We start from the raw sequence: 13429 nt of genomic DNA, 5'->3' as shown, positions 1-13429 counted from the left end.
AATTCTCATGGATCAGAGGTTAAAAAGATGAAAGGATAGAAAAAGTTGTGTCATCAACATAAAAGTGGTGTAAAAGCCCAAAAGAAAAAACAATATACGCACGAGAAGTGAAAAGAGAGAAGAGAAGAGGGATGAGTGCAGATGTCTGAGGCACACCATGGTGAAGGGGCAAAGTAGGTGAAGTATTGCCAGCCCAGGAAACAGGGTACATGCGAGTAGATCGATAAGATTTAAACCATTCGAGGACAGACCCAGAAACATCAAGAGAAGAAAGTGTAGAAAGCCAAACAGATTTGTCAACAGTGTCAAACGTTGCTGACAAGTCAAGAAGTATTAAAATGGAAGAATGCATAGCGTAGCAAGTAGATAGTAAAGAGTTACATACAGAAACTGCAGTTTCTATGGAATGGTGAGGACAAAAACCAGATTGGAAACAGGGGAGCCCTTCCAAAAACAAAATAATATCCTTAGAACAAATGTTCTGTACCCGCTCAACCTCCACCCACCTGGACAACATATCTATGAGAACTATGGAAAATTTCAAAGTACCCTGACTTCTTACTGGACCCACAACATCCAGTCCATCCAGATGTTTTGATGACTTTATCTGGCTCTAATTCTTGTACTGGGCCCACCATATCCAGTCCAACACAATCCCATGGTATGTTGGGCATGGATGAGATAGTCATGGGTTCCTTTCTTGCAAGATACCCGTTGGCAGAATCTTCACAATTACAACAATCCATAATAAGCCTTTCAATTTGTAAATCTACTTGAGACCAACAAAATTCTTGCTTGACCACTTGCTTTGTCTTGGTCATACCTAAATGACCCTCATGCACTATTTGCAGAATTTCCTTCCTTACACCAGCAGGTGGATATCATTTTCCAGTCCTCAAAACTAAACCTTTATTGATATGCAGTTCATCACATACATGTCTCACAGCATCAGAAAGCTCACCTTTCTTAATCTCATTACCTTTTGCTCCACTTTCCAAACGGTCCTTCACTTTTTTGCGGACTTCATCTGACTCTAATGCTTGTAGCCAATCATTTTCAGAAACTATCTCCTGGTACACACTCAATATCTGTTCTTCATCGTCCACATTTTTAACAAAATTGATTAATCTTGACAAACAATCAGCAGATTTATTCCTCACACCAGGAACAAACTCCACATCCCAATTATACTCCTGCAGACTTGCCACCCATTTCCTAATTCTCAATGATACCCTGTCGAGACTTTTTGCTCTAAGTATCTCCTTGAGCGGCTTGTGATCAGATATAACCACAAATCAGGTACCCCAAATAAAAGAGCAACATTTTTCAATCGCTCATTTACCAGCCATTAATTCTTTTTCAATAGTAGAATAATTACATTCTGCTTCTTTCAGTACTCTTGAAGCAAATGCAATCTGTACTCTAGTCCACCTTCTAACTGCAATAACACTGCCCCCAAACCATGATTGCTGGCGTCTGTGGTGAGTATGCTCCTTTTGTTGGGATCAAACGATTTCAATATGGGCACTCTATTCAAATCCATTTTTACATTATTAAACTCACATTCACAATGATCATCCCACACAAAATTCACATTCTTCTTTACTAGTTTCCTCATGTAAAACGTTTTACTTGCCAATTTGGGAATACATTTTGCATAATACTCAGCCATACCTAAAAATGAAATTAACTTTTCCTTACTATCTGGACTTGGAAAATTTACAATGGTATTAAATAACTCCTCTTTAGGTTTAATGCCTTTGTCTGAAATCTCGTGACCCAGATATTGTATGCTATATCTGTTAAATTTACATTTATCCTAAGTGTCAGGCCAGCTTCTTTAAAAATATTCAACACTCTATGTATCCTACTGTCATGTTCCTTCTGATCCTTCCCATAAACTAATACATCATCTTGAAAACATAGTACACCTTGCATTTGATGAAATAAATGATACATTATGCGCTGGAACACAGCCGCAGCAGACACAAGCCCAAATGGCATCCTTTTACAATGAAATAAACCCTCTGTGGTAATATATTTTAGCATCTTTGATTGTTCCCAGCATTTCAGTTATATTAGGCAGGGGATGCCTATAGGGAATCTCACATTTGTTCACACTCCTGAGATTGATGCACAATCTTAACTTTCCATTTGGCTTATGTACTATCACCAAAGGTAAAACCCATTCTGATGATTCCACTCTTTCAATGACACCTTCTTCTTCCATTCTTTCCAGTTCTTGTTTCACCGCCGATTTTATTGCCAAGGGTAATGGTCTTACTTTCTGCAGCACAGGAATAGCATCATGTTTTAATTTAATGTTGTGATGAAAATTCTTCAATACTCCTAGTTCTTCCCTGAACACTGAACGTTGTGTGATGGTTCCATGAATTATTTCCCGGTCCACGGCATACACGGCTTCTTCTGCATTTGGATCCAACTTTTTTGCAGTTGCATCAAGGAAAAACAAGCAATTGACTTTATGTGCATCATTTCCCAGTAATCTACATTCCACATTACAAACTCTACTACACACCTACCATCTACAATATAAGATTCCATATCCCTACATTTATAACAAAATGAAATACTAGAACAATAGATGTAACCAAACATGTGTCGAATGAGTGGAGATTCTGATGAAGCAAGGGCCTGTCAGAGGGGGAGTAAAGCTGAGTAGGGGCAAAAATGATTGAGAAGGAAAGCAGATGATGGTCAGAAGAGTAAATAAGCAGTGCAGACACAGAGGTCATAGAGAAAGTGGAAGAAAACATACAATCAATTGAAGAACCAAAGATCTGAGAATGTGGTGAAGAAACATCAGAGAGATGATAAGAGTCGAGAAAAGAAATGAAAGTGACAGCCAAGTGGGTAGAAGAAAGATGGAGATTAAAATCTCCAATAAGAATAAGAGGGATATCTAAAGGAAAAAGTACTGGGAGGAGAGTGTCAAGGGTGTTGCAGAATGAATCAATAGAGCCAGGGGATCGTTAGAAAAGAAGGAAGGCTAGGGAGAAAGGTCCCATAAAGGAAGGTAGTTAATAGAGAGAAACAGAGTGGTAGAGGCTGCCAACTGCCACAACCTTTTGGGTGGGGGAGGTATGTGTAAAGCCAGTAGACATAGAGGGAAAAGCAGCAGGAGTAATGCTATTATGAGAAGAAATCCAGGTTTCAGTAATGTATAATAAATGTAAATTAAGACGAAGATACAGGGCAAGAACAGAGTTGGCCTTGCTGCAAAGAGAATGCACATTCCATAGAGCAAGGTTGACAGTGGATGAATGGTGGTACATAGGAAGGGTAAATGAGATTGACCGGATTGTGAAGGGAGGAATGTCGGAGGGTGGATGGGATGAGTAATGAGGAAGAATAGGTGAAGACAAAGAAAATAGAAAAGAAAATCAGAAAACAGGAAAAACTGCAAGAAAAATTAATAAGCAGGAACACAGATGATCTCATATAGTATAGCAGTCCAATCGATTTGAGGCTCCATTAGAAATGGAAGTATAGGCCTGACAGTTTGTAAAGTAGGACAATTACAGAAGGGATAAAACTTAGAGGATCACATGATAGGTATCTAAAAACGATTGTATAGGAAAATAGAGATAAAGGACAGCGGTCACCCACGGACTGCCGTAGACAGCAGCGCTGCAACGTAGCCAAACTACCCCCAGCTTGGCCCAGGAATTTGATCTTATCCCTTCAGCCTGATGTCACAGGGTAGAGGGACCAGAGGAAAGTGGACCCAAACACATCTTCAGCCCCTACACCAAGCACACGGGGGAACCTGGGAGGGGAAGCCCTCAGATGAGGCATAGATCGGGTCACAGGGCAGGAAGCAGTAAACATCAGCAATTTTGAGCCGAGCATGGCACTCCCAAGCGCTCCAGGCAGTCTGTTGGAGGCAGGCGGCAGGGCAAGACAGCATCCAAGTGGGAGATGGTGAGTCTGGAGATGGTGAGACTGGCCTCAGACAGCAGCAGACTGCCTATCTGTTAGGAACAATCTCATCCATTGTTGCGTTGTGTAACGGAGCAACTGAGATGTTAAAGAGTATGAGCGTCAAGGTGATGTTGTCTGCTGTGATTGGAGGTTCTACCAAACAGAAACTGGTGCCAATTCAGTGCCTCTAATAGGTATTAAACCTACATGTAACTGATCTAGTGTGTTATTAGACCTTTAGTACTCCAGTTGCATCAACCACATACCTATAATGCCATTGTGTCCATAAATGCTTTATTTCACAGTTCTGCCAACTACTCTTAAAGTACTTCAGAGTATTACTGAATTCTACGGGGGTTGCTTTCCTGCTGACAGCGGATGCACATGGCGATTTTCATAGATTTACAACATGGAGTCGGGGCATGGATCGGAAAGTCACATTCCGCCACTCCATCCACTCTTGGTTACAAAGCTTACAGCTGATTGTATTGAATTTCCATGTATGGGTTCCCAATGGAAACCAGCCTACTTTGCAGATACCAGGTGGAACCAAGAAATGTTCTCCCTAGAGATGGGTATGTCGAGCGGCATTTACAATTGGTTTTAGGAATGGGTTGTAAAATCAATCAATATTACACGGCAAGGACTGCTTACTCGTTAGTCCACCCACAAGCAGTCCTCTTCAGGCAATATACGAGATATGAAAAAGACCCGGGCATGTCCATGGCCACGGACACCCTGATTGTCACCTTGGACAAACGGCACTCATGTGAAAATGTACTCATGTGTAACATGTTCCGTTTCATGTGCAAATTACGAAGGGAGTCACTAAAATGACTCCTCATTATTAGAAAATGGTGATGTGGGCCAGTTTATCTTTCCCACCTCTACCTGTTCTACCCCCTTCACCCTATACCCGTTTCCCTTCTCCTTTACTCTGTGCCTTTCGTAAATATTGTGCTGGTACTTGTCACCAATATTAAACAATTCTAATGTACTTCTAAGCTCCCCAAATCCTTGAAAAATCACTCGCGTGAAACGGGTTGTCACTCTGTCTTGTGCAGCCACTATGGAACCGTTTCCTTTCCATGGAATCCGTACAGTCATAGTGCAATGCCACAACGGTCAAAGCAGCTTCATGTGCACACAGACAAAAATAAAATACTGAACTCAACTACCAAATAAAAGTACTGCACTGAGGCGGTAAACACAAACCACGGGATGACGTCATACAGTTAAGACGCATTCCTTGGCTGAGTGTTCTTAGGTGATGTCTGCATCATGTATGGGTTAATGGCTGAAGAGCGTCAGAGGAAGTAGAAATGAACACAACGCCTAAAAGCGGAATCTGAGCAGAAAGGAGTCTTAAGACTTAAAAGAAGGAATGCCAGTGGCATAGACAGAGGAAAGAAGGGGACCAGGAATCGAGTCCCAACTGACACCAAATGAAGAGGAAGTCAGGGGGCTGGAAATAAACTCACTTGGAATACATCATTAATTGTACAATTATAAAAAACCTGCAGAACAACTCCATGCCACATTTTGGATCTCCCCCTCACATGCATTATGTTTTTATCAATCAATGAAGTTGAAACCAGTTTTAGAATGTATCATTCGGGTTTACTAAAAATATCTTGGTGTGATAATGCCTTGGTTCAGCTGTTTTGCTTTAGGAACCATAGCAATCTGGGTTTTCAGGTAAGGCAAAAGTTGTTGACGAAATATGCCCATTGAAAGACCGCCTACCAAAGCGGCCACATTAGGTTTCGGCATAATGAATCCCTATGGAATGGGTCCTTTCCTTTCTATGCTGGAACATATCTACTTGTTTATCAATTTAACATATCAACTTTATTTACAAAATTAAAATGAAATGATATTGTGATTTAATGCACTAGTTTTGTATTAATAAATTACAGTGCACAAATGGTGCCCCATCACAGAACAAACCACTTTGAAGTAACAGAGAAGGGTATTATACTGTGTGGTGCTGGGTGTCACCGGTCATGGAAAGCAGAAAGTATTCCCTCTCAACCGACCATGATGTTAAAATGGGCCGGTGTTATGGGTGTGCTCTGGGGATAATCCTCCTCCTGACACGCTAACAATGAGGCAAGGCTGCACCCAGAAAATGAGGACGCCCAGAGGAAGCCCTTGTATCTTAATGAGGATACGTGTTCCCACTAGCAAACACTTCCAGAAATGAACTCAACCCATGTATGACACATCAATGTCACCAGCGTTGTCCTACTACTCTTAATGTAATATGCTTCATAACATAGTTTAACATAGTTTAACAATGAACTCACAACTTGAGTACTTTTCTATGAACTGTCAGTGATCTCAAATGTATTGAATGCATATACGTTGGGTGGTGCTTTCGCACACTGTCTCAATTTGTATTGCATTTTAAATGCATTAATAGATGCTTGAATATAAAAACAAAATGAAGGGCTCGATTCATGGAACGTTTAGCGCAGTGCAAAGTGAATTGATAAGCAACATTTCAGGGGAAGAATGACAGACATACCTAGTCAAAATGTTATTATTGACCAGCTATGGCTATGCAGCCAAACATGATCAACTGGTTTCAAATGTCACTTTTCACACATGAGGAGATAAACAGACAATCCAGACATTTTCATGCGATCAGAGGAAATGGTAATCTGGACGGTGAAGTTTGGGTGGAATGGTCCGTGGAACCTGCATGCTCTGATGCGAGCTTGAAAACCCCTTTAATCAGTGTCATAGGTTGTCACATAATCCTCTTGCTCACAGTTCTTGAAGATCCATGGGTGGTGGGTGCCATGAGAAGTCGAGCAGCAGCGATCAAATGAGGAACCTGGAACTTCTGCTATTGCTCTTTCATGCCCGTGACTGCAGCCAAATTGGTGGTAATGGCAGGAAGGCAGCATTGCAGGTGAGGTTGGTCTGGAAAGAAAGAGAGTGTTAGGACACAGAAAAGGAGAACAGTCATAACACCACACCACAGGATAGAGGATCACCCTCCTGCAGGTGATAATTATAGAGCCTGAAGTTACTGGCTGCATTTTGAAGCTTCCCGCTCCAATTCCTTCCTAGCCGACTTATTATCTTAAGAGAGACCCTTTTGGAGTGTGGCAATCCTTTGCTTCCGGGATTGAAAGGAACAAGCTCAGAACATAATCAAAGTGTGTACACAGTTGCAAATAGGAATGAACCTCCAGAATGGAAGAATTGGAAGTTCTTATGTCCAATTTGCCAGCTCAAGTGAATGCCATCAGGATTAAATAATGGGTTCAAGCTACCTCAATAATCCTTAATGTGATACCTCTGCTCCCTCTATCCCTTTTGTCAAAAGTACAAACAAAAATGGTTGGGAATTGAATATCCTTTTCGAAAAGCCCTGTGAAGAGTTGATTGGTCCTGTGGTGGAAAAAAGAAAGAGAATCAAAGTCTAAAAGTGGAATTGTGAAAAAGGATGAGAAGTCCATCTCCCCCAACTAATACAATGGGAGTGTGAGTCATTTTACACAAACACTTCTATCACAGGCCTGTGCAAATAAAAATGCAAAACCCTTGGTGGCTTCATGCAAAGGGTGCTTAAAAAAACAAGAATCCTCCTTCTACTAAACGTCATTCCCCTGCAACACCAAAGGTCAATCTGCTAGTAAAAACCACCACTCATGAGTTCCATAACAACACACAGCAAGTGGACTCTCGATCAGTAATCTACTAAGAGCAACAGCACCCATCGTCCACTCTTCCCCCACTCCCAAAGACATGGCGAATTTGAAAAGACTGATTCTATTGATAAAGAACAAGAAAACGAGGAACTTAATGGAAGATATGCAAACCAATATCTTTGCAAAAGTGCTTAGAGTGACACGATATGGACCTTGGGAGGTCTTGAGAAATAAAAAGTGCTCTTGTATAAGGGGGCACTGACCTCTGGAATAATGCGCCAGCATGATTTGACGAGGTAAAATTGTGTTAATTTACCTGCATAGGGCTCAGAAACTGATTGCAGCCTTATTGGTTGAGGCAAGGTAACGTTTACAGAGCTCCTGCAAAGAACCGAAGATCTAAGTGAATTATTCTCTACTTTGAACATCATGTTGGGATACTTCTTCGTCTCTGTGTCAATGCCCTAAAATTCTTCTTTTCCTACCTGGAAGCAGCATGGGTGACTAACTCCAACTAATCAGCTTTCCTCGCCTTTTCTTGAGTTACCTTCAAATACAAAATCAGAAATGCTCTGCTTTTCTGGGAGTGTTGTTGGTTAACTAGCCCTTTTCTTCCCCTGCGTTGCATTTCCTTAATGAAGCAAACGAAAGGCATGCTTAGTTTGATAGCATTTCCTGACAAATCTGACCAACTTCATTAGGTTTTGACACACTCGTCCCAACTTATTGTCTATCAAGAACACTAACCCTAAGGTTATTATTTTCACGTCCTCGTCCCCATCGTCCTACTCTATAACTGAGCGTAGTTGTGGTTTATTTCTCTTCAGTGATGCTAGCGTTCTTTCAATCATCAAACAATCAATGGGTTATTGCAAGGCGCAAAATTTAACAAGTGCATTAGTGTGATGAGAAAGACGACCATGCAGGCGCTTAGAAAGATTCATTAAACAGAAAGATTTTAAGATGTTGCCTAAATTTTCTGAAATCCTGAATCTGGCGAAGTGCCACCGGGAATGAATTCACCAACCTCAGGCCTACCACAGAAAAAGTCTGCCCTGTACAGCATTCCAGGCGATAACGCAGAACTACCAGCTGGGCCAAAGAAGCCGATTGCAAGGACCTGGAAGGATAAAGCGCCTTGATCTTCTCCTAGAGAGCTTTGCAACCTTTACCCTGCTTGGCTCGATGGATAAGGCACAGGATTTGAAGTGGACACCTGCCACAACCAGTAGCCAGTGCAATTTGGCTGAGCCATTGACACAGGCTGTCCATGGGAGATACCTGTAACAAATCGAACCACTGCATTCTGTAAAACCTATAGACGTTTCAGCAGGTAGCCTGGCTGAGAGAGCAACGAAGCAATGTAGTAGTCTAGACTGCCATTCAGGACCACTGCTACAATTTGAGCATGAAACCTGGTGGGGATGAAAGGCATCACTTTCTCAAATCTCTTTAGCTACCAAAACCCACTACTATCAGTAACTGCAACTTGAGCCTTCATGAATAGTGAGGAAGAGAATACCCCCTCCCACACAGGTGTACAAAGATGGCCAATGGAGTGAGGCTTAGGGGGGAAATGAAGAAACAGGGCCCACTGCTAGTTTCTCGTTTTCTTTCCCATTTAGCTTATGCCAGTTTTGGTTCATCCAACCTCTGATGGTTTTAAGAAAGGCTCTAAGGCGGACAGATGTAGCAGCTTACTCCAAATCCAGCCTAAGAATAATCACCCGTATAACAGAAAAAACGAAAACCAAAAGAGCAGATAAGACAGGCCAAGGGGCTGTACGCATACATTAAAAAGAAATGGAGACAGTGTTGACCATTGGGGCACATGACACGTCACAGCCACAGGTGATGAGTTCAAAGGAGACAAGGAAATGGTTTGTTTCCGACAATCAAAGAATGATACAAACCAGTCCTACGTCTTGCCAGAAACACATGTGCTTTGCACTCTAGATAGTAGGAGTGCATGATCGATAGTGTTCAAAGGCAGGGGCCAGGTCCAATAAAATCAGACCAGCCTTGCCTCCCTTGTCCCGGTTCTTTATGTACATATCTATGACTTTTAAATTCACATTCTCCCTTTCGATTCCCTCTTTCTAAATTGCTAAACAATGTCGCATTTGATTGGTTTTTTTTATACACCAGAGGACAGATGGGCAAAGTGTGCAAAGAAACATGATAATACGGGCCTCACCTAGATATGGGCACCCATGGTATTTCTGAAAACCTGCCCAATTCAGAATTTGCTACAGTGGAGGTAGCATTTTTGACAGTATTTCAAAAATAGCACCTGGATTAGTGGTAACCTCTGAATGTATTTTTAAACCCTTTTTTCTACCCATTTCCACCTTCAGTATGAAGCTGGAAATAGACCATGTATAGTATTGGTTCATACCACTACTGTATATTCTTAATTAACAAAATGGTAAATTCTGACCTTTTTCATTCATAAGAGTAAGGTGGTTACAGGGGCATCATAGATGCCCACCGGTGCAACCCTTTAAAATGGCCTAGTCTGCAAACGTTTTTCACATAATTGAAGGAAAGCAACTGCACTCTACTTCTGTATGTTAAAGAAAATTGAGACTTTCACGAGAAACTTTGTTTGGAATACCTTGGAAAGTCTCATTATTCCCAAGGAATACCACTGGCAGCATTTTAAGCAACCTTGAATTGGGCAGACATTAAATGCGGCAATATTTCACGATTACCACCAGATGGACCTATTGTGAACCTTCCTTGAGATAGAATCTTGTATCACAGGCATAATAGACTTCAACGTGCCGCAATAGATGGAAGTTTTCTCAGAAGTTAAATAACAGTTGTAAATGTTTGGGTGATTGTGCTGGCATATTCTGTTCTCATTTGGGCAGAATGTCCTAATACCAATATAGCCCTCTTCATTCCAGTTCTATGCCAATAATTGCTGACTGAGCCATATACTCCCTTCCTCTTCACTTGGGTGTTCCAGCACTTCCCGGCCATGACAATAGGAGAAATGCTCTTCCTCTTAAGAATTGTTCCTCTACCTGTACTCTGAGGTTGCTTTTTGCACTGGATTCTTTGTTTGTCCTCACCTCCCCTTTAAAGTTCCCTCACTATACCGATGAGTTCCCATCAGGTAGTGATTGTGATGCCCACACAGTTCTTGAGCGCTCAACCTCAGTTAAACTGCTCCTTTCTGTATATTGGCCATTTGCCAGAGTTTCATATCCAGCACTGCTCTCTGCTGTGGTTTTGCCCGTATATGTTAACTTACAACACCAATCATTGATATCTTTCACAGGACTAATTGAAAATAATACAGCATGGTGGTAAAGGTCAAATGGATTACTTTCCTAAGCCACATGTCCCTCCTCCTCTGATAAAAAAAAATGCACTAGATTAATGATGTACACGCAACAAAGATTGTTTTCAAATGGTACATTTATCATTGAGATAAATGTCTAAGCAAAGCTGTGGGTTTTGTAACAGATACGATAATGTCTTTCAATCTTTTTTAAACTTCTTCCACTCTATGCCTTTAGTCCCTTATTATTTGAAAAATGAATTATATGTGCAAATTACTCTTATACTGGCAATTTTTCCTAAGCTTTTTCTCTGCAGAGCAAGTTTAAGAGATTGCCAAGATATCCTTATTATGTTGAAATTAAAATATCAATTATAAAAACAGGGTCTCTTGAAATGTGTATAGCTTTAGTTTCGGTGGAGAAACATCAGCTCTGCCTTCTGTGCCCGCCACCTGCTCCTTTAATCCCCTTTGACAGTAAAACTTGTCCCATTCAATTATTGCTTAAGAAATGAAACACCTAAGGCTGTGAATTTTGTACGGCAAGTGGAAAATGTAAATGTGAAAAGGGAGAATGATAATAGAAAAATGAATAACGCATGTCAGTTTATTAAAGATAGCATCTTTTTTCAATAAAAAGGAAATTGCTCCATCCCATCATGTTTTTTCTTTTACTCTTCCCACAGGGATCCTCACCACCCGTCCGTTCCTTATCATTATTACGAGCCCTCGGGACCGGATGAGTGTACAATGTACCTATCGCACGAGCGGGGGCGAAAGGGCAGCCATCACCGTTTCATCACTGAGAAACGAGTATTTGAGAAGTGGGCACGGACATTCAATATTCACTTTTTTCAACCGGACTGGGAACCAGAAGAACTTACTATGAATCATCCTGAGATAAAACCAGCCTTCTGAGGAACTAACATGCCATCCAGTACTGTACTGGCGAGTGGCGAGCGCTGATCCGGCTGGAGAGCAGCAAACCTTGTTTCTCAGCCAACCCACCTAGGAGCAAGTGGTTGAACGGATATGCAGCGGAAAACTGCTACTATATCCTGCAAAGAAAGGATCCACCTGGAAATGTTTTGTGTCAAACTGTAGCTTCAGCTATCCTTTAATTTATTCTGCCCCAACCCCAATATCATTTTTGTTAGAGTTTAAGAATGTATGCAGTGTTTCTATACTAAAATGAACAGTCTGTGATATTACCCTGAAAAAGTTCTTTTAGGCACAGAATACTTTTTTATTTCGCATTCAGACATATTTTATTTGGTGTGATTGTGTTTGGTTTTCCTTTCAGTTGTACATATGGTATTAATTCCTTGCAAGAACACTTTCCTAATACAAGCGTACTGTAAAAAGAGAATTTGTTACGGTAAATGTACTGATTTGCAGTCTTAAATTATTAAACAAGATTTCAACTATACATTTTCCAATTCTGCAATCGTGATTCCCCCTCAAGGGGAGGAAATACCTTGCAAGCTTCATAATTTCTCTTTCAGTAAGAAACCCTCTGGGGAATCAAGAAATGGTAAGTGTTGATTTTTTTTTCAGAGTGAATTCATTAGCAAAAGACCTTTCCTTCGAGGGGCGGAGAAATGAAAGAGATTTGACAAAAATGTTGCAGCATTGCAGTGTGATTTTCCCAGTATTTGCACCTGTGCAAACATTGCCCTGGTACAAAAAGGCATTCAACCAATGAATATTTGCACCAGTGCTATTTTTGCCCCAGTCATCGAAAATTGCACTGGCCATGTTAAGAAGATTCTTGTATTTGTAACTACTTGCTTTCAATAGTGATTACACATAGTAAGTGCCCTTTATGTGGGCTGTAGGGTAAATGGTTTATTTTAAAATGCAATGTATACACAAGCCCAAGCATGGTCACCTTTGCTTGTGCATCAATGATATGGGAGAACTCAATGCAAGGTTCCTTCATTGCATCACAACATTGTTTTAAATAAAGAGGTTTCATTTACATTTCGGAATAATAATCATTCTCACTCAGTCCTCTTGTAATAGGCAGTTGGGCAGTTCATGCCAGCCTCAGCAGCTAATTCCCCATTCTCAGCTGTTGCACCTTGGCTTTGGAGGTCCGGTGACGTTCATGCACATTGCATGCCACGGTGAGTTTGAGAAAGGGATGAAAGCACATATGGTCTGTCTAGGGGGACATTTACAAAAATATAACAGTACCCATTGCCTTTGCTTGGTGTTGGCTCACTCCATGGGGTGTTTTGCAAATTGTCATTGTCTAGTTTGAGGATAATATGTTTCGGCTAGCTGTGAGCTTGTGACGCATTTCTTCAAACCGCCAATACAGTTTAAGGATAGTAGACCAGATTAAGCACAGGCAAAGGCACGATATGCACAGTATATAGAATTAAAGATGTGTGGCTATCAACTACAGAAATACCCTCCACAGAAAGCGAAGCTCGAGTCGTCTATGATGTCACCAGGAACACTGCAGTTGAATAAACCCCATAGTTGAATGCTACGAAACTAACATTTTAGATGTGTATAA

General features: G+C 41.1%; 1 protein-coding gene across 4 annotated transcripts in view; it reads left to right on the top strand.

The window, feature by feature from the left end:
- ST6GALNAC5 (ST6 N-acetylgalactosaminide alpha-2,6-sialyltransferase 5) overlaps window positions 1-12331 on the top strand; it is an 830159-nt gene extending 817828 nt beyond the window's left edge. For all 4 annotated transcript variants that reach the window (XM_069641675.1, XM_069641677.1, XM_069641676.1 and 1 more), the window contains one exon: window positions 11589-12331. In XM_069641675.1, the coding sequence (XP_069497776.1) occupies window positions 11589-11820 (232 nt within the window). In that variant the 3' untranslated portion in view covers window positions 11821-12331. The remainder of the gene's footprint in view (window positions 1-11588) is intronic.
- The last annotated feature ends 1098 nt before the right edge of the window (window positions 12332-13429 follow it).

This window comes from Ambystoma mexicanum, chromosome 1q (assembly GCF_040938575.1).
Source record: "Ambystoma mexicanum isolate Mex_15411 chromosome 1q, UKY_AmexF1_1, whole genome shotgun sequence".
Classification (NCBI taxonomy): Eukaryota; Metazoa; Chordata; class Amphibia; order Caudata; family Ambystomatidae; genus Ambystoma; species Ambystoma mexicanum.
Note: the sequence above shows the minus strand (reverse complement) of the source record. Positions and strands in the feature narration are given on the sequence as shown.